The sequence below is a fragment of the Miscanthus floridulus genome, chromosome 4, assembly GCF_019320115.1.
Source record: "Miscanthus floridulus cultivar M001 chromosome 4, ASM1932011v1, whole genome shotgun sequence".
Taxonomy (NCBI): domain Eukaryota; kingdom Viridiplantae; phylum Streptophyta; class Magnoliopsida; order Poales; family Poaceae; genus Miscanthus; species Miscanthus floridulus.
Genome location: NC_089583.1, coordinates 25,090,760 through 25,113,152, shown reverse-complemented (window position 1 = coordinate 25,113,152; position 22,393 = coordinate 25,090,760). Strand labels below are relative to the sequence as shown.

Here is a 22,393-nt window from a genome sequence, read left to right as displayed (position 1 = left end):
TCATGTGCTTGGACTTGAGCTTCACTTGTGGTTGTGACTTGTGCTTTGACCTGATGGACTGTGTTTGTGAATTTATGACTTGTGGTTGTGATATTTGACTTGTGGTTGCGATATGTTGTTATTTGAGTTGTGGTTGTGATATAATGTGTGAAAATGGTTTCGTTGTGATATATATGTGATTATTGTGATGTTTGTGATATATATGTGACATGTGATATATATTTGAACTGTTTGTGTCAGTGGAATGCAAAAAACAAAAAAAAAATTGCAGTTTCGGTTGATTTGCCGAGTGCAATGGTCATGACACTCGGCAAAGCTGGGAAACTTTGCCGAGTGCCAGGACATTGCACTCAGCAAAGATTTTTTTTTAAAAAAAAGCAAAAAATCTTTGCCGAGTGTCAAGCTGGGGAGGCACTCGGCAAAGACTTTTTTTAAAAAAAAATAAAAAATGTCTTTGCCGAGTGCCTTGCCGCCGTGGCACTCGGCAAAGAGTTTTTGAAAAAAAAATAAAAAATGTCTTTGCCGAGTGCCCAAACTGTCGGCACTCGGCAAAGACGCCGTCAACGGAGCAGCGCCGTTGACGGCTGCTTTTCTTTGCCGAGCGCCGCCGTTGGCCCTCGGAAAATGCTTTGCCGAGTGCCCGACAACTGGCCCTCGGCAAAGAGCCTCTTTGCCGTTAAATTTTTTTCCGAGGGCCCTTTGCCGAGGGCGGCGCTCGGCAAAGCCTTTGCCGAGGGCTTTTAGGCCTTTGCCGAGTGCCCTGGGCCCTCGGCAAAGATGCTCTGTCCGGTAGTGGGTGTAGAGAGGGAAATTAATTAATTAAAGCATATGCACAATAAGTCATATATGTACTTATGTGGTGCTACATATGGTACTGAGAAAAGGAACATTTTTGGTAAGGGGGAAAAGGGGCATGTAAGCTGTTGCCGCACTACAATTGCTTTCTTCTTTTTGAAACCGTGCTACTAGTACAATTGCTCTGCACTAAGTGTGGTTTTGTTCAATCACTTGGCATATATAGGCTAGGACCGTAACTGTGTCTGCGTTAGTACTCATGAAAATATAGTAATGATAGCTAACTTGTAGAGAAAAAGAATTTGTTGAAAAATTGTTATACATACCATAATTATAGATGCAGACCGATGCGACCCACGTGAACGTGGTTTGACCATGGCCCTTCTGGGCCGGTATCCGGTTACGACGAACCAATGAACAGGGTTAATCTCCGGCAGCTCCCACAGTCCCCACCACCGCGCTAACCCAGCTGCGCTGAGATCCTACTGTAATTTCCCCGTCCCGGCAGTGGCCCAACCTAGGCCGCTGATGGCACTGCCACCTCGCTGCCCCCGTGTCTGCCACCACTGCTGGTCTGGCATTTCACCCATAGATTCATCAAGATTTTTAAAGGCCGCCAGAGATAGAGAACGTAGAACCAGGGAGAGAGAGGATGAGAAAGGCGGAAACACCAGATCTTTTATGTTATTCTGGAAAATTTATATGCAATGCTTGATTATTGAACTGTGCCACGCTGATTTGATTTCACACGCACTTAACTTTCATTATGTACTAGAGTAACAAAAAAGGTTGGATATATACAGCAGAGTTATCAAATACAAGAACCTGCTGCTACCCATATATTCTGATATGTCGCATCAAAATCTTTCAAAGATGGAGGCTGATGTGTGTGTATTTGTTGTATAGGCTCTTTCGATGTAGGATGAACAATCTAGGTGCATGTGGTCCGCGAATAGATGATGAGCTGCATTTGTCTTCACCTCAGCTCCCTGGATGATTGCAAGAGTTGCAAGAAGCTGATAAGTAAGCCCGTCATTAATGTGGTGGAAATAAGATTACCGAGAGATACTAGTTTCTTAACAGAGCTGGAACAGTTTGTCTATGATGAATTAATTAGTTCTACGGGTTGCACGGATTAATCTTTATGAACAGCCTTTACTGCTGTTGCTACCACAATGCTGTAAATAAAATTAGCAGATGTTTGTGCAAATCTGTAAATAATGGATGGCCCGGTATTTCATACCTGTTCCACTGACCTCAAAATTTATCCCATAAAGCTCTGACTTTGAAATCCCATTCGGATACAATTGGAAATTTGGAACTTGAAATATTAGTTTCTAAACCGGTAACTTCTCAAAGTTCTACTGGGTCAGTTGCATGTCTGCAAGGTCTCTTGTGGACGCTCGAACAATGGACATGATAGAACGCGGGTGTCCGTCCATCCGGACGCACCCGCAAGCAAGCGCGGGTGGAGGGAGGACCTCCATGTGCCGCCATCGTCGTTATCAAACATTTGGAGTTCTTGATTTGCATGGAGGACTAATTAGTTTGAAGCTATTCAAATATTGGTCACTCAGCAATTGTGTTACTGTTAATATGTGGGTTCATATACATGGAATGCCTGGCAATCTCCCTATTATCAATGTAGCAGCAACTCCAACAAAACTTGTTAGCACCACCTAAATATTAACCACATACGACACCTTTTGCCACCTTCCTACTACGCTATGCTAACTCTGAACTCTTGCGTCCATTTTGCACGTTGATTTGCTGTACAATAGTCATGCCATCTCTGGCTGTAACACCTAGAATAACAGGGCATTCCCAGGTCGGATGGGAGGATACAGTGGTGACAAATTCCATGATGCTTCTCAATCCTAATTAACAATCATTACATAGAGATGGCTTGTGCTAGAATCTGCAAAATTATTGTTACATTGAAATACCACCAGCACCAGATTGGATATTCGGAGAGAGTTCACCATGCTCGGAATATATGTAACTTACACTGTTGTTATGTGGTACATATGGTACTGTCTTTATAGTACAATATTTCCAATAGAAAAAGAGCATTTAATTAAGCTGTCACCGCATTACAATTGCTCTTTCTTTTCGAAACAGTTCTAAATGCTACTAGCTTTGAGGCATTGCGAACCACCTACTCAGGTGGGAATGTGTGAATGACCAGATAGATGTTTACTCATTTACACGTGTGAAGCAGAGCTCGGTCATTCTGTGGACTTCAAGTACACTCCACGAGCTCTGATAATTTCGAATTTATTGGTGCCAATTAGAGTAATCAATATACAGTGCACATATGGCTTCTTATCTTCGAAGTGTATTGGTTCCTTCTGCTGTCATTAATATATAATCAATGGCTCATCAACTCAACTACCAACAATTCATTTCAATCTAAAAGATGAAAAAGAAGTCAGTGCATACATACAACCAACAGGAAGCACATCATCAAGTGGATATATATCACCTCAGACGACTCAATGTAGAGCACGCATATAGACATAACTAGAGTAACATCCATCGCTGCCCAAGTGACTTGATATTAGTTTCTAGTGCTGCATACAGTGGGAATGGGACGCGTCCGGAATGCCGCCCAGTCATCTCTAGGCCTACAAGCCTCCAATCGGCACCACCATTTGCATGGCTGATCAAGATCACATGGCTTGACTGCTTCACTCAAAGGAGCATCCTGCAGCGAATCTACCGGAGACGTCGATGCCAGCGTGCACGGTTTCGAGCAGCCTTATAACATGGTGGCTCACGTCTAACTAGCAGCCCTCAGGCCTGGAGACTACGATCCGTACGTGGACTTGTTGTTGTTCCACGTACCACCAAGCAAGTATGCCTACTATCAAATTGTAATATGGAGTTGTATTCCGTTTTTTGTTGTTCTTTCTCTTCCTTATGTTTACATCTGAGATGCGTTTGCGTGCTCGGCCCTCGTTAGCGAATGTTGGATGCTGGACTCCTTTCAATTCCATTATATATACATTTGAATGAGATGTATCAGGAGTTGAATTGTTAGCTATTTTTCTGCTGTGTTATTATGCTAGCTTTTTTGAAATTGTGCTAAGAACAAACTCAAAGGCACATGGCACGGCGTTCCCGGAAGCGGGCTCAGCGTTGGGCCTGAGAGTGGGCTCGATGTTAGGCCTAGACTTTTTTTTTGTATTTTATCGATTTACAAGCCCGTCTCCATTAACTGATTAACCGAGGCGGCCAAAGCAACCGCTTCTGTTATTCACAGATTAACCGTGACCTTTCGACGCAGGCGGTTGCTTTTGGCCGCCTCTGAAAATAAAAAAAAAACGCCTGCCTCCATTAAGTTTACTGTCACAGTGACGATGTCTTAGGACTGCTGTGATAGAACTATGATGTTTGTTATAAGGCCAATGACCCAAACTATTTAAATATGAACCTTGTAATGTGTATATTGCCCGTTGTTAATAAAAGTATGGTTTTTGTTACTAATCTTGATCGATCTGTGCGTATCAGCTACTAGTCTAAGGACTGATACATAATGCACAGTGGACCGAGACAAGTATTTGTAGCGTTCTCCGTTGCGTACAAACTGCGTCACCTGTCATTCTGCATTGGTTATTTAGGAGGTGTTTGATCCAGTGACTAAAATTTAGGAGGTGTCACAAGAGGGTGTCGTATATGGTGTTCGGATACTAATAAAAATACAAATTACAGAATCCGTCAGTACTCCATGAGACAAATTTATTAAGCCTAATTAATCCATCATTAGCACATGTTTACTGTAGGACCACATTGTCAAATCATGGACTAATTAGGCTTAAAAGATTCGTCTCGCAAATTAGTCACAAACTGTGCAATTAGTTTTGTAATTAGTCTATACTTAATACTCCATACATGTATCTAAACATCTGATGGGACAACGACTAAAGTTTAGGAGGAGGAACCAAACACCCCCTCGTTTGCTGAACTCGAGTGGCTGCAGTGGTCCAATGAGTCAGCTTCAGACGGTTCACTGAAGCAGCATGGTATTGTGAGCTGTTGTTTTAATTTGTTGTTGTGGTTTTGACAAGGCTCTGAGCAAATTACTAATTGTTCCTAGGGTCATCACATTAGGAATTGGTGTGTGGGATTTTGACAAATTGAAGAGTGACACGTTAGGTTGTCATTGGAGTATATAGGCCTAAGTTCTATCGAATAATTGTTATCGGCTGTCATTCATCCCCTCGTCGCCCTTTTCCCACACTTCTACATAATAAACAATTAGTGCCGGCCCATCACTCTCAGAATTTTAAAACCGACATTGATAAATGCATCAATGTCGGTTCATAAAGAAAAATCCCATTACTGCCGGATTTTATTATCAACCGACAGTGATGGATATTATCACTATCTACCACCGTCGGGCTGTATTATCAACCTGGCACTGATCATAGCCCTCGGACCCAAAATTTTTATTCATCCTAGTTAATTCCTCACTCACTGCCCAACTTTCTTCCTCTCTCTCTCCTGCTCTCCTAATGGAGATATTCGCTCTGCTCCTCCGAACTCCCAAGACCTTCTCCTCCCCGGCACGCTTATGGCCCTGTGCGGCACGTTCGTGCTGCGGACCAGCACGAGGGTGGCTCCACCCCGCCGCGGCGCGGTCAGGTGGCGACCGGCACGAATGCGGCTCCACCCCGGCACTCTGACGGCCCGGCGTGGGCACGAGCCTGCTGTGGCGCGGTTGGGTAGGCGACCAATGTGAGCGGGGCCGCGCAGCTCGGTAGGGGAGTAGCATGGGCAAGCGGGCAGCGCTGGTGGCTTCTTCCTCACGGCTCACGATGCTTTCTCTTTTCTCACTCTTTCTCTCCCTAGCAATGACCCCTTCCCGGTGCTCTCTCTTCTCTCTCACACTCTGTCTCCTCAGATCTGTCATGGGGGCGGCCTCAGATCTGGCGTTGGAGCGGCAAGGGGGCCTCTGGTCTGAGACCAAGCTCGGCCTGCCCGGTGGCATCTCCACTCTCTCCCCCTCGTGGCACTGGTGCAGCAAGGCTTTTTGCTCCCGGTTGGGAAACCCCTTTAGTCCTGGTTTCCCAACCGGGAGCACCAATCCGGGACTAAAGGTACCCTCCTTTAGTCCCGGCTTGACGCCCGGGACTAAAGGGGGACCTTTAGTCCCGGTTGGAAACACCAACCGGCCAGGAACCGCCACGGGGCAGGACCTTTAGTCCCGGTTGGAAACACCAACTGGGACTAAATGTCTCTCTTTTTTTTTCCTTTTTCTAGTTTTTATTTTTGGTTTCTTTTTTCATTTAATTATTAGTTTTGATATTAAAATACATTTTCGAATATGCTGCTAATAGTAATATATATGTGTACTTCGCACGCGTAAGTTTTCGTTTGAACTTTGTACATAAATAACAAACGAATATACGCGTACATGCATATATATATGATGATCATATATATACACATGTTATTTTATGTACATATAATATGTGCATACATATATATATATATATTACAAAGGTTTGATATATAAATTGTTTATGTCCTTAGCAATTCACTCCTCTAGATTTGGCATCCACGTTTCGTTCGGGTCATTGTAGAACTCGCCGTTGGGGTTGATGACCTGGTCATTTAGAAATCCTGCTATAGTCTCTCGAATTGCTTTAAGTTGGTCAAGTCGTATGACTCTTTTCCTCAACCATTCAGTCTTCAATAAAAGTTTAAAGGAAAAAGTATTAATATATATATATATATATATGTATGTGTATTGCTCATGTAATTACTTATACAAATGAGAGCAATAAAGAAATTATAAATATACGATCGAAATAATATAAAGAAAAAAGTATTTATATATGTACTTTAAGTTGCTCTTCAGGAGTTCTCTTTGAGTACGCCTTGATGAACTCGCAAATATAGTATCCGCAGTAGTTGGTACCCTGCTCCTGCCTTAGAACCCACTTTTACGACAAAAAAATCAATTAGGGTGAATTGAAATCATCATATGGTGTTAATTGAATATAAATGTGTAGTTATAGTACTTACTTTGTGTGCGATTACACCTAGTGGTGCTTTGCAATGTTTTATTTTTTGTTCCTCAATGAACCTTTTCCAAACCCTGCTCCCAATAAAATAAAAAAATAATTTAACCTTTAATAATTGTTGAGAGATCGGCGCCATTATATATATATGTTGTTATAGAGAAACTAAATTAATTACCCTTGTATAATATCTATCATGTCTTGATACTCCGTTTGCGGTTTTCTCAACGAGTCTAAGATTTTCAATCTACTATTGGCCATATCGATGACCATCAATATCCATTGATTGCTGCATAAACATATATATATATATGTGTGTGTATGTGTGTGTGTGAGAGAGAGAGAGAGAGGTAACTAGCTAGTAAGGAAATATTGATGTCCCATATATATGATCGACATTAATTACTTATAATAACACTCACTTGAAGTTGTAGGGGAAGAGTATCTCCTTCTTGTCGCATTGGTTCACCAAGAAATTCATGAGATTTCTCTCAGGTTGAGGCTTATAATCCTTCGGGGGTTAGGGTGTTTGTATACGACATATGGATCAACGACCCAACATCATTACCCTTTCTCTTTCTAAGTTCTGTCATCTCATATCTGCATACATGAAAATTGTGAATATATATATTGTGAATATATAATAAAGAAATTGTGAATATAGTAGAAAATAATCACACTTACAGACAATAGCAGCTAATGAGACTTTTGTCGAGAGAGTCCAGGTGGCATAGTTGGTGTAATTCTGGAAGCTCGACATAGATAATGTCATTGCCACGGAAGTAATGGTGGTTTCTAATTCTAACAGAAAGATAGATTTGTCCCGCATTAGACGCCGACATGTACCACCCGTTTAGTAGGTACATTTGCGTACCCAGTTCACCTAATTTCTCTGGGTTGTATAGACTCTGGCCTGGTACAAATTTCTTGTAAGGATCCACTTCTGGAGCAAATGGTCCTTCAGCGAGCACTTCAGCAAGGTTCAAACCAGTGTCCTCATAAAACCGAAGAAACGACTCATAGCCGCCTACCTCCTCCACTAAGTTTAAGTTTGAACCATATTCGTTAGGAACGACAAGGGGGGGATTGATTGTTGCGATTGTTGTCCGAGTTGTGCAACACCTTTCCCTACTCTCTTTTTTTTCTGCGCCGCCTCATATGACTTGGTGAGAGAGCGGTCATAGTCCGATATCGGTTGTTTCGCGGCGCTCTTAAGGGAATCCCGTTTTTTTATTCCAACTTCTTTCTTAGCTGATCTGGAGGTAGGAAGAAGTATGATGGCTCCAGGTTCTCCCTCGCTCGTCGTGCCTGTTTTGCACCTTCAAAGAAATCTGTCACTTCTTTTTGTACTGCATCCTTTAATTCCTGTTCACTTTTCTCATAAGATAGTTTTTGGGGAATAACTGGATGAGTATTTGCTTTCTGCTTCTTTGCCGGCGGGCAAGGCAATGGCTTTGTTTGCGGGCAAACCTCTTAGGGGCTGGCTTTCTTGGAGGCGGGGGAGGTGTTGGAGACCGCCTTGGAGGCAGTGTAGACTTTGGAGGCGGCGGAGGCGTTGGAGACCTCGGCGGAGGAGTTGTGGACTTCCTTGGAGGCGGCGGAGGAGTTGGAGATGGTGGGGATGCAGCAGTGCCTTCGAAGGCATCATCATTGCCCTGAGCACTATGATGGTCGGGAGAAGCAACAACTGGACTTTGGTTGGCGGAGGCCCTGCTTTGTGAGTACAAAAAATAATGAGATATAAGTAAATGCTTATTATTAGTCATGCCCATAAAATTATCAAAAAATGTTTTGTTAACTTTTGTCCGCACCTAATGTCTGCTGGCGGTGGAGCAGACGCCCTAGGGATAATGATGTAGCGCTTGCGCCATAGTATATATGCCTTCTCTGCTTCTCCTAGAGTCTTCTCTCCATCACCTCCAGGAATGTCAAGAGCTAGATCCTCATAACCTTTGCTCACTTTATCCACTGCGACCCTAGCATATCCAGGTTGTATTGGTGCCCCATGGATTCTTAGTGTCTTGGTAGGGTCTGGAGGAGTAAAAACACTGACAACGACATTGATTGTGTCATTCCCCCTTGGAACATGTAGCTCAATTGATGTCATTGGAGTAGTGACATCATCCACAGGGAAGTGCAGCGCTGCGTCATCTTGCTTTGGCAACTCAGTGGAAGCGCAGCTGCTTTTCAACTGACCAGGGGGGCTAATATTAACATTCATTCCTGGCTCTGATGCCTGCCTTTGGGCACTCATTGCTATCTGCACTTGCTTTCTGATTTCTTCCTGCATTCTTGCTTCCATTGCTTTTTCTCGCTCCTTTGCTTCAAGCACCATTTCCTCCAACATTGTCACCCGCGCTGCTTGCTCCTCCTTGCTTCTCTGGCGGCTTCGGTAGGTTTCCCTGTCATTAGGGAAACCATGAACCCATGGAGTGTTGCGTCCTAAGCCTCTGGTTCGGTTAGTGTGTTCAGCAGTCCCGATGGCATACGTCAGCTCATCCTTCTCTCTATTGGACTTGAACACACCAATCTCTTTAGCTTCTATAGTAAAAGCCAATCGGCGTGCTGCTATTTCGAGTTTTTGCCCATACACTGCCAGATCGGTCTGTGGGTCGAGTCTTCCCTAATGACCAAAAAACTAATTCTTTGAGCATGGGGGCCACTTGGCTGATTCTGGTTCGATCCCCTTGGTAATAATGTTCGCTTCCATTTTTTGCCACTTCGGAATGGCAGTATCGTAGCCACCTGATCCCATGTCATGGTGGTATACCTTTTTTTGGGCATTCTCTTGGTTCCTTCTCACCTGTGGCTCACCCTCTGCTGATGTCTTGTACTCTACGAAATCATTCCAATAGGGCCTCTGTTTCGAGATCAGGCCCGTAGCAGTATTGAAATTCGGCGTTTCATTCTTCTTGATGTATGTGTTGTATAGGTGTTTCTTACAAGTCTGGAATTGTGTGGCCATCTTCTTCATAGCCCACGATCGAACTAGCTCCTTCAATTCATCATCGTTGATATCATCATAATCATTTGCTTGCAACGTGAAATGGGCAAGGATATCATTCCAGAGCAAATTCTTGTTAACATCAGAGACAAAACTAACATCAGGCTCGCTGATCTTTTTCTTTCATTCATGGATACTGATCGAAACTCTATCCCTTACAAGGTACCCACAGTGTTCCACGAATTTCCTTTTATGTGGACCAAGTGGTTCGCCTGTCTCGATGTTGAATTCCGATATTATGTACCGGCCCTCTAGTGGTTTCTTCGGTCCTCGAACATTTTTGCTCTTCGCCGTTGTGGTCGCCGATCCAGAGGGCTACACATAAAAAAATAATAAATAAATATCTTTTGTACACAGAAATATATACAATATTCACATATAATATATATTTAGTTATATACCTCGCCTGTATTTTCTTGCAAAACATTTTCTTGCTCATTTTCAAGAGCTAGGTATTGACTTCTGTCAACAACATCCTGCTCACCAGCATTGGCAATAATATTCATCATTTCTTCCTCCATGTTGTCTCCCGGGGCAGCCATATCTAACAAATTTAACAAAATTTAAGTCACATATATAAACAAGTCACATATATACAATAAGTCATATACAAATTTATCTAAGTCACATATATATAAACAAGTCATATATGTAAACAACTCATATATGTACAATAAGTCATAAACAAAATAAATCTAAGTCACATATATAAACAAGTCATATATATAAACAATTCATATATGTAAACAATCATATATGTCAACAAGTCATATATGTAAACAAGTCATATATGTAAACAAGTCATATAAACAAGTCATATATATAAACAAGTCATATATGTAAACAGGTCATATAAACGATGAATTCGCCCTAGAGAGAACGACGAATTCGCCCTAGCGAGAACGGCAATTCGCTCTAGCAAGAACGACAGGGCGAATTCGTTGTTCTCGCTAGGGCGAATTCGTCATTCTCGCTAGGGCGAATTCGTCGTTCTCGCTAGGGCGAATCGTCGTTCTCGCTAGGGCGAATCGTCGTTCTCGCTAGGGTATACAACAACGGGGCGGCGTTGCTCCGCATATACAACAACGGGGCGACGTTGCTCCGCATACAACACAACGAGGCAGCGTTGCTCCGCATACAACACAACGAGGCAGCGTTGCTCCGCATACAACACAACGAGGCGGCGTTGCTCTGCATACAACACAACGAAGCGGCGTTGCTCCGCATACAACACAACGACGGCGTTGCTCCGCATACAACACAATGAGGCGTTCCTCTGCATATATCACATACAAACACATATCGACGTACGTAGGGGTCGGCGGTGACGATCGACGTACGTAGGGGTCGGCGGTGATGGACGTCCGGAGGCGGTGATGACGAGGCGGTGAGGGGCGTGGCCAACGGCTGAGGCTCCTCCTCCTCCCTTCTCCTTCCTCCTCCCTTCTCCTTCTTCCTTCTCCCTTCTCTCCTCCACCTCCCTTCTCTCCTCTACTGCCCTGCTCCTCCTCTCCTCCAATCCTGCGGTTCAGGGGCAGGGCACCAGTCCGACGTGGCCGCGGCGGCGGGGCGAGACGGCCGCGAGAGCGGGCGCCGCGGCGGAGCAGGGCCGGGCGGGGACGGCTGCGGCGGAGCGGCAACGGGCCGGGTGGTCGGGGGGGGGCGTCGGCGAGCGCGCTTAGTCGGGGCGTGCGACGTTGGGGCGGTGGGGCGTCGGTGCATGTGCAGGCGCTCGCGAGGTGCGGCGTCGGTGGTGGATCGGACGAGCGGCGGCGGGTCTGTTAGGGCTTGGCTCGGCAGTGGGTAGGAGGAAGAAGAGGGGCCGGGGTGGGCGCAGAGGCTATATAAGGGAGAGGACCTTTAGTCCCGGGCGCCACCACCAGCCGGGACTAAAGGCCCTTTAGTCCCGGGCCCTGTTAATGCCCGGGACTAAAGGTCACACCTTTAGTCCCGGCTGGTGGTGGCACCCGGGACTAAAGGTTTTTGGCGGGCAGCCAAACTGCAGTTTCGCTGCCCGTCAATTCATTAGGATTTTAATATATTTCTTTTTACACAAATGATAAAAGGATAGTTAATTGCACAGAAAATTAAATAAAAGACATAAAAATATTTAAACAAAATATAGATTCTATTTTGCTTTATTGCACACAGGAAAATTATGTGACCTAAAGTTTTAATTTTTTAACAAGTTTTAAAACACAATATAGTGTTTAAATAACTATTTTGATAAAAAATATAGTGTTTAATTAAATTTAGAAAAACTTTTGTGTTTCGACTGGAAATTTGTTTTCACATCATTTGAACGTGACATAATCCCACCATCAAACATAAATTTGTTTTCACATCATTTCAACGTGACATAATCCCAACATCAAACATAAATTTGTTTTCACATCATTTTAATGTGACATAATTCAACATCAAACATAAATTCACAATTATTACATAATATCTCTAATACACACTATTGAATATCAATATATATATCAAGCGGGCACATTAATGAACTTCTTCTTGACGTATGTCCCTTGGTTATGATCGCGCCATAACCATGGAGTGTCCTCATCGTTTAGCTAGATGCTAGGGTCTTTGTTCACTATGAAGGGTGAAATTCGGTCATCCTTTTCATAATCTTCTGACATGTCTGCCTTGTCTTCGATTACGATGATGTTTCTTTTTCCTGAAAGAACTATGTGGCGCTTTGGCTCATCATTGATTGGGTGGTTGTCATTTTTCCCTCTCTTCGGTTTTGTAGACATGTCCTTGACCTAGAACACCTGAGTCACATCCTTTGCAAAGACAAACGGTTCGCCTTTGTACCCAATATTGTTGAGGTCCACTATTGTCATTCCATACTGGTTGTCGACTGCTATGCCGCCTCCAGTCGTCCTTACCCACTGTCACTTGAATAAAGGTACCTTAAAATGAGATGCATAGTCTAGTTCCCATATCTCCTCTATGCGGCCATAGTATGTTTGCTTGTTCCCACTAGGGTCGGTGGCATCTATGCGGATACCACTGTTCTAGTTGGTGCTCCTTTTATCTTGTGCTACTGTGTAAAATGTATTCCCATTTATCTCGTACCCTTTGTATGTGAGGATATGCCACGATGGCTGCCTAGCCAACAAATACAGCTCCTCATTAATACTCTCATCACCCTGACATTCTTTTCGCAACCAGTCGCTGAAAGTTTCCATGTGCTGACGCGTAATCCATGCTTTAGACTTCCCTGAGAACTCAGATCGGAGGAGGTTCTTGTGTGTCTCGATATACGGATCTACCAAGGAGGAGTTCTGTAGAACTATGTAGTGTGCTTTATTGAAATAATCATCACCCTTACCAATATATGTTTTCTTCTCTAGTGTCCCCTTTCTCCTTAGTCTCCCCTCGTGTCGCGATTCAGGAACACCAATCGGGTTAATATCGGGAATGAAGTCAATATAGAACTCAATGACCTCCTCTGTTCCATAGCCGCTGGTGATGCTTCCTTCTGGCCGAGCATGGTTGTGAACATATTTCTTCAGGATTCCCATAAACCTCTCAAGGGAAACATGTTGTGTAGGAACACAGGACCGAGAATAGTAATCTCCTTGACTAGATGAACTAGGTGTGTCATGATATCAAAGAAGGAAGGAGGGAACACCAACTCAAAGCTAACAAGACATTGAACCACATCATTCTGTAGTTTCGCTAGATCCGTTGGATCGATTGCCTTCTGAGAAATTGCATTGAGAAATGCACATAGCTTCATAGTGGCTAGACGTACATTTGGCAGTAGAATTCCTCTTAATGCAACTGGAAGCAATTGAGTCATGAGCACGTGGCAGTCATGGGACTTTAAGTGTCCAAATTTCTTCTCTAGCATATTTATTATACCCTTTATATTCGAGGAGAATCTAGATAGTACCTTAATGCTATCTAGGCATTCAAACAAGTTGTCCTTCTCTTCTTTGCTAAGAGTGTAGCTGGTAGGACTTAAGTACTGGCGTCCATCATCTGTCTTCTCTAGATGTAGGTTGTCTCATTCTTTCAAACACCACAGGTCCTGTCGTGCTTCAATTGTGTCCTTGGGCTTCCCATACACGCCCATGAAGCCTAGTAGGTTCACACAAAGATTCTTCGTCAGGTGCATCACGTCGATCGTGCTGCAGACCTCTAGGACTTGCCAATAGGGTAGCTCCCAAAATATGGACTTCTTCTTCCACATGGGTGCGTGACTGTTGGCGTCCTTCGAAACAGGTTGGCTACCAGGTCCCTTTCCAAATATTACTTTCACATCATTGACCATATCGAGGACGTCCTCACCAGTTCGGTTGCGAGGCTTGGTCTGGTGGTCTGCCTTACCTTTAAAATGCTTGCCTTTCTTTCTTACGGGGTGATTTGCAGGAAGAAATCATCGATGCCCAAGGTACACGAGCTTGTGACACTTTTTCAAGAATATACCTTTCATGTCACCGAAACAGTGCGTGCATGCATTATATCCCTTGTTTGATTGTCCCGAAAGATTACTTAGAGCTGGCCAATCATTGATTGTTACGAACAACAATGCTCGGAGGTCAAAGTGCTCCTGCTTGTGCTCATCCCACACGTGTACACCTGGCTTGTTCCACAAAAGTAGAAGTTCTTCAACTAATGGCCTCAGGTACACATCGATGTCATTGCCAGGTTGCTTTGGGCCTTGGATGAGCACCGGCATCATAATAAACTTACGCTTCATGCATAACCAGGGAGGAAGGTTGTAGATACATAGAGTAACAGGCCAAGTGCTGTGACTACTGCTCTACTCCCCGAAAGGATTCATACCATCTATATTTAAAGCAAACCTTAAGTTTCTTGCATCACTTGCAAACTCGGGGAATTCTCTATTGATTGCTCTCCACTGGGACCCATCAGCAGGGTGTCTCAACATATTGTCTACCTTACGGTCTTCTTTGTGCCATCGCAACAACTTTGCATGGTCTCTGTTTCTAAAAAGACGTTTCAAGCGTGGTATTATAGGAGCATACCACATAACCTTGGCAGGGATTTTCTTCTTGGGACGTTCGCTCTCAACATCACCAGGGTCATCTCACCTGATCTTATACCACGACGCGTGACATACAGGGCATGCATCCAACTTCTCGTACTCCATGCCACGGTAGAGGATGCAGTCAGTAGGACATGCATGTATCTTCTGGATTTCTAATCCTAAAGGGCAGACTATCTATTTTGCTTCGTACGTAGTGCTGGGCAATTTGTTATCCTTCAGAAGCATCTTCTTTTGGATTTTTTGTAACTTCGCGAATTCCTTGTCAGATACACCATTCTTTGCCTTCCATTGCAGGAATTCCAATGTGGTACCTAACTTTTTCTGCCCCGCATCACAAGTTGGGTATAGCAATTTCTTGTGATCCTCTAGCATGCGGTCGAACTTGATCTTCTCCTTTTCACTTTCGCATTCTCTTTGTGCGTCACGAATGGCCTGACCAAGATCGTCAGCGGGCTCCTCCTCTGCCCCTACCTCTTCTTCAGTGGGCTTCTCCTCTGCCCCCACCTCTTCTTCAGTGGGCTTCTCCTTTGCCCCCACCTCTTCTTCAGCTTCCCCCATTGCAGTATCATTGAAGGCACCATATTCAGCAAAAATGTCATCATCGCCCCATTGTTCTTCTTCACCTTCTTCCATTACAACTCCAGTTTCTCCGTGCTTCGTCCAACAAATATAGTTTGGCATGAAACCCGACTTGAACAAGTGTAAATGAAGAGTCTTTGAGTTAGCATATTCCATCGTATTCTTACATACGGCACATGGGCAGCACATGAAACCATCGCGTTTGTTTGCCTCGGCCGCACGTAACAAAGAATGCACGCCGTCCATGAACTCTTGGGAGCGACAATCATCATTGTACATCCAATGCCGACTCATCTGCATTACATGACATAAATACCGTATTAAAACCTAGAACATAATTAGTTAATTATACAACATGCATACCACCATAGAAGCTATAAATTTAAGAAAGCCTCGCTACAATGTAGACAATCCCAACTACTACTAAAAACACTAAAGCTAAAATGCACTTCAGCAGCACAAGGATTTCGCGACCAATCCCAACTAAAATAGACAGATCCTCCGTTTGTTCAACATCTTTGGGCTTCTTCGGCTGGATCACTGCCTCATTAGCCGCCATATCTGCCTGTTGTGCAAGATATTTTTGCACGAGTTCAACATACTCTTCCTCCCAATAGAAGCATGAATATCCAGTGCCATCCCACTGAAATTAAAACAGAAAATTAGAACTTTAATCACAACCATCATGAAAATAGGTATAAACTAACCATAGTCATTAAATACGATAAAATAACTCACATTGCGATCCGGACACTTGTAGAAAATACGACCTTTGTTGGGACCCTCCTTCTTCACTCGGTACTCGATCACAATCTTCGTCTCATCACAACACTTGCCGCATGCAATGAGTGGGAGGCCCGGCCTAAGTCGCTTTGGAAACCCATGAGAGGCCGAGGACCCGGAAGCAGTTGCCATCTACTCTCTATACTCATTTTTAATACACTATAAATTTCTCATTTTATAAACAAATAAAATTAAAAAAACTCTAAAATTCTCTATATCTCTAAACAATGAAGTGTGCTATGCATGCTACAAATGAACGGTGAATACTAGTTTTTAATAGCTACTTTAACCTTCCTTCATGTAAATATGCAAGCTTGAAGTGATTTTGAGCTCAAATTGCTTACAAATGAAAAAAACCACAATAAAGAACCATATATATATAGTGAACAAAATGAGATAAGAACATGAGAGTATGAAGTTGGTAACCTTTAGAACCGAAGAATTGACGGAGGAATCGAAGAAATCGATGGAGGAATCGAAGAATGGATGAAGAAAGAACAAGAACACTGCTTAAATTTGAACTGAAGCTCTCGGGCAGGCTCGGGGAGGAAGAAGACGGCCAGCAGAATTTATAGGGGGGACCTTTAGTCCCGGTTGGTGGATCCAACCAGGACTAAAGGTCACTTTCCAGTCCCGGGCCACGCCACTAGCTGGGACAAGAGCTTTACTCCCGGTTGGAGCCACCAACCGGGAGTAAAGGTCGACCTTTAGTCCCGGTTAGTAGCTCTAACCGGGACTAACGGTCCCTTGCCACAACAGCCTGGTGCAGGAGCCGTTAGGCAGGGACCTTTAGTCCCGGTTGGAGCCACCAACCGGGAACTAAAGGTCTCTCTAGTCCCGGGTGCAATATTTCCTGGGACTAGAGCCTGGTTTAGCCCTTGGATCAAAGGTCTGTTCTCTACTAGTGTGGCCTCCCCTCCCATCCCTCTATATATGTTGTATGAATCAATTTGTGGATGAGTTGATATGTGATGTGTTGAACCCTTCTCCTTTGTGTTGTACGAATCGATTTATGGATGAGTTGATTTGTGATTTATGGATGAGTTGATTTGTGATATATGTATTGTTTCTTGGATGAACTGCTTGATTGAGCGGCGGTGGCGGCCAGCGAGCATGGCGGTGGCGGGGGTAACGAGCATGCTCCAGTGAGCATGGTGGCTGTATTCTTTTTTTTCTTCTTTTTAAAGCCTATCACCGCCGGGTGAAATACCGCCTGTGGTAGCCAGCGGCATCATTGAGGGTTACCTACTGCTGGTGGTAAAGTCCGGCAGTGACAGGCCTTTTAGAACCGGTACTGTTTCCCTTTTCTGGAGTAGTGCCATATTTGTCTTTCAAAAGTACCATTCTGTAATTAATTACTTAAATAATATTTTATTTTAAAAAAATGTCTGATGGAATCCGTCTTCCGCCCCTGAAGCATCTCATATGTATACGAACAGGGTCACATCCTTGTAGCTACCCTGAGTGTAATATGAAATATAGTGATTGGTGAAAGCATTGGCTGACATGAATGCGGACACGTCAGCAGGCCAATAAGATGATCGCAAAAGAGTTCTCCTTTTGCGGAGAGAAAGAAAGGAGACAGGCAGCTGGTAAAGTAGGCAGTCGAGTCAAGTCTCACATGAGTACTACCTTACCGGTACCGCTGCATCCAGTGGTGTATAAGCATCCAATCGAACACATCGCCGGGGTTACTCTCAATGACTAGTCCATTGGGAACTAGTTATTTTCGGAGGGTGATGTTTCATTTCTAAGATGGCTGCTTGCTGATACCTCTATATGATAACATTAAGATACCCGACGTACATGGCCAAGAACTTCAGGAGGCAACATGAACATCGATGGCGTTGGGGACCTAAAGCTTGATGACAGCTGGTAAAGTAGGCAGTCGAGTCAAGTCTCACATGAGTACTACCTTACCGGTACCGCTGCATCCAGTGGTGTATAAGCATCCAATCGAACACATCGCCGGGGTTACTCTCAATGACTAGTCCATTGGGAACTAGTTATTTTCGGAGGGTGATGTTTCATTTCTAAGATGGCTGCTTGCTGATACCTCTATATGATAACATTAAGATACCCGACGTACATGGCCAAGAACTTCAGGAGGCAACATGAACATCGATGGCGTTGGGGACCTAAAGCTTGATGATAGCATACTGTAGGGCCATTAATTATTTGGTAGCTAAAGGGATATCAACCATTATTAGCTGAGCATTCAAGTAACAACTACTCCCTCTGTCCCTGAAAGAATCAATTTGCAGACCAAAAGTTTGTCACCAAAAGAATCTCCAAAAGAATCGATTTCTAGAGGTGAACGGTCCACCAATCCACATTAATCTCTCTCGTAGTCTGGGTTGCATTTAACACAACCTCCCTATCATGCACTGCTGTTGGATACTCCAAACGACACTACTTAATTAGGCTTCTCAGTAACCAGAGAGCTATATTAAGGTTCAGTAGTTTAATGAGGGGCAACATGGTCTTTTATCTTCTTTGCTAATCTGTCCTAAAGTTACTAGGAATTCATTCTTTTAGGGACAGAGGGAGTATCTCAACTAGATGTCCCAACCCACCTAATAGCACCTAATAGGCTACAAAAAAAAAGAAAACTTTTGTCCTCCCACCTATACAAATTGATCTGCTCTACTAATAGCAAATAGAAAAGAAAGGACATTATAAACAAGCCACCAATGCATCCAACCTTTTTGCTAGTGGATCCAAACAAAACCAAACTAACTAATATGTTGCCAATTAATGATTGGTTAGCTAATATTAGTTGTAAACTATTAACCAAGTGGCTATTAGCTCCTAATGGATCGAAATAGGGTCTTATATTAATTTGCCTAGGCTTGTAAGAGCATGTTGTTGTCGATACTCGTCATGGGTGGCGTAAACTGGTTTTGAGTCATGCTCTAATTTGCTCCTACAAGTTTGAGTGGTACATGGCACGAAGCCATTATTATCAAAACCCAGGCTTGGTATTTATAGACTTGGAATGTCGGAAGCAATCATCCTTTGGCTTCAAGCAAAACAATCTGGTCAATAATCATACTTTGCCAAATATACTTATGTATAACAGTACAAGTATGGGAAGTTTCTATATGCCATTATAATTATCACGTTTTGGAGATCTGCAACTATAATTCATGACAATACCATTACAATTATTCCTCTGCATGAGATATGTTGGGTCGCTGTTTATTTTGAGGAATTTTTATGTTTAACAGTTACTGATTGACAACTACAATTCTAGGCTTTCGGTAGCACTTGTCTAACATTGAGAAATTCTTGTCCATCTTGCTTCTCTTTATGAAAATCAAGTTAACCGGAATACGCTAGATTAGCTAAATCTATATCAGTAACTGTGAAACTAGAGCATCAGTTTCTAGTATCTCTAAATCTTCTAGTATATTCGGAGATAGTTTCATGTAGTTTCTGTTTATCTGATGTAAGCTGTGACAGTTTTAACTCATTTTGACCACTAAAGAAATAATCATGGAAATGTCTGCTCTATATTAGACCAAGGGCGAACTGAGTTTGGGGGAGAATAAGCGGAACTAGATCCAAAAAAGCAGAAATCAATTTTTTGAAAAAGATTCTAAAAAAGGGGTAGGAAATGAAAATCAAGTAAGTGCAGCACTGAGTAGAGATAAAGGAAATAATCTCAACTTATTGATATCACTAGAGCTAACCTCACCACGGTACTGTACAATAAATTGGCCTATGTGCTCTAATGTGCTCCTACTATCATCACCACTGAATTTGACAAACTCAGGTATTTTGGCCCCTTGTGGATATGCAATGTGCTCATATCTATCAGAATACGGTCTCAGAGATGACCGATTCTTGACTTTAGGTTCTACACCATAAGTTTTCCTAGATATTTCCGTCATTCATCTCTTAAGCTAGGCAATTTGGGAGATGATCCATGGTACGTGCCTATATGTTTTTTTAGATTGCGGTGTGTTATAGGTTTAGTTTCAAAATGTATATGGAGCATGTTGCTACAAACCACCAAAATTGGACAATGGACTGTGTGGCAAAGCCATACTTTGTGGTGGCACAAAACTATAAATCTCATTATTTCGGCCAGAAGAAGCCAAAGGAGAGGAGGTATGCTGATTATAGGAGAAGAAGGAGATAAAACCATATGTCCCATATTGCTCTGGGGGTGTCGCTGATGGACTAGAAGATGCAATTTGTGGTTGAGGCCCATATGAAGTAGATGTAAAATTGCTCTTTTCGGCATCGGAGATGTTACCAAAAGGTTTGTTTTCAGGTTTAGCTGCCATAATATGCTTTCATATTCTCAACCAAGACATCAAATTTACATGCTAAGTGTCTTTACATAATTCTACTAGATATACAAGACAAGTTTATATCTCAAAAAATACAAAATAAGTTGCTACAAGCTTGATGCATAAGTTAAATATAAGTTGTTAATTGTATAAAAGAGCTTCAAAACACATCCAGTATTGGTTTTATTTCTAGATCTCATCGTAGGGTAACAGAACATTGCAAAAAGGATTTGAAAATGAATGTCAAACAAGGAAGCAATTGTCAAGGTCCAAATAAATGTGCTTACATCATCATGAAAGTGACATTCCCTGGCTTCTATTTGATTTTCTTTATGACACATGATTAATATATTGTTGTGTTTTCTGATTATAACCCAAGCTTGAGGCCCGTGTCAACCCCACCACACGCATTGTGGCTTACACTGCATAGTTTGCCATTCACCACCAAAAGGAAAATCACACGACAAAAACAGGAAGAAAGGGGGTTGCACAGTCACACATCGCATGACTAGCCACGTGATATCTCAGTCCAAATGCATTTAGCTCTCTTCTTCCCTCTTTGGGCACCATTTGTCTGCCTTGAACAAACAGTTCATGTAACAAAGTAGGTGTGTAACACAACATATATGGCAAAACTACTTGCTCTTAGGTTAGTGACCAAACTAAATTACATTATATGACATGTCCTCTAATAAAACACTAATATACTTGCATACGTATCTTTTACAATGCCAAAAGTTGATGTATATATAAAAAACAAGGTTTATATAAAATGCAATGTGTAAGCTAGGGCCATAAACCTTGATAGGTCATATGACATGGTCATCTGCAGGGTCCAGCTATGGATAGACCTCGATAAGTGATCGAGATCCTAACACAGGACTAATCTTGTATTGGGTAAATCCTGCATCCAAGAAAATCTTATGCCATTTCTCCTCGTCTCTTTGTTTTCCTGGTAATATAACCATCATACATAGATCCAACAAAAGTTGAGCTTCCAGTGTCTGTTTAGACGGAGATGATCCTAAAACAACATCTATTATTATCACCTTCCCCTTTGGTTCTCTTGTAGAAATAGCTTCTTTGGATAGCTTCAAGATTTGAACACATTCCTCATCACTCCAGTTATGTAGAACAAACTGTCATAAGATATTTGAGTTACTTATATACTCCATCCATTCCAAATTATAAGACGTTAAAGCATTGTGTGTCATTAGCTACTACTGTAAACCTACGAAAATACACCTGCATCACTAGTGATGACCTAGTACTCATACCTTGAGTAACACAGCATCAGCTGGAGGGATGTACTCCATCATGTCGCCGGCGATGAACTCAACAGCACCAACATCAGCCGGCACGGCGTCCACCACCTGGGGCTGGGGCAACTCCAGCACGGAGCACCTCATGTGCGGGTAGGCCCTGGCGATGGCCCTCGCCGTCGTCCCGTCACCTCCTCCGACGTCCACCAGGGACGTCAGTCCCGCGAACACCGGGGCGCAGCTGCTGCGGGCGAGGATCTCCGCCACGAAGCGGCTGTCGGAGCTCATCCCTTCGCTGAAACGCGCGCCGAACTCCGTGTCGCGGCAGGCCAGACCGTAGAGGCTCGCTCCGTTCGCCATCATGAACGGTGTCTCTGCTGCTGCGGCGTCTCCCTCGTCGTCCCTGAGCCAGTCAGCCAGGCTCTGAGACGCCCTGAAGTGGAGCGGCGAGCAGCACAGGAGCATGAACTGTGAAAGACATGTATGTTGACTGCTGCATGACGCTATTGTCGTCGTCGACGAGGAGGCGAGATGCCGGTGTGAGGCTGTAGCGCACGCTTACGACGGCCTCTCCGTCTACCGGGTTCTCCTGTCGGAATATCCCGGACACG

General features: G+C 43.4%; 1 protein-coding gene across 5 annotated transcripts in view; it reads right to left on the bottom strand.

Moving 5' to 3' along the window:
• LOC136549549 (trans-resveratrol di-O-methyltransferase-like) overlaps window positions 1-22,393 on the bottom strand; it is a 155,929-nt gene extending 133,536 nt beyond the window's left edge. For 4 of the 5 annotated variants that reach the window (XR_010781947.1, XR_010781948.1, XM_066540855.1 and 1 more), the window contains exon 1: window positions 21,798-22,393. Coding sequence is in view for 3 of the 5 variants with exons in the window: in XM_066540855.1 (XP_066396952.1) it covers window positions 21,798-22,247 (450 nt within the window). In the remaining 2 variants the exon portion in view is untranslated. Of the gene's footprint in view, window positions 1-1,121; window positions 1,291-21,797 lie in introns of those variants that run through there. The other variant, XM_066540857.1, reaches the window with a different exon arrangement.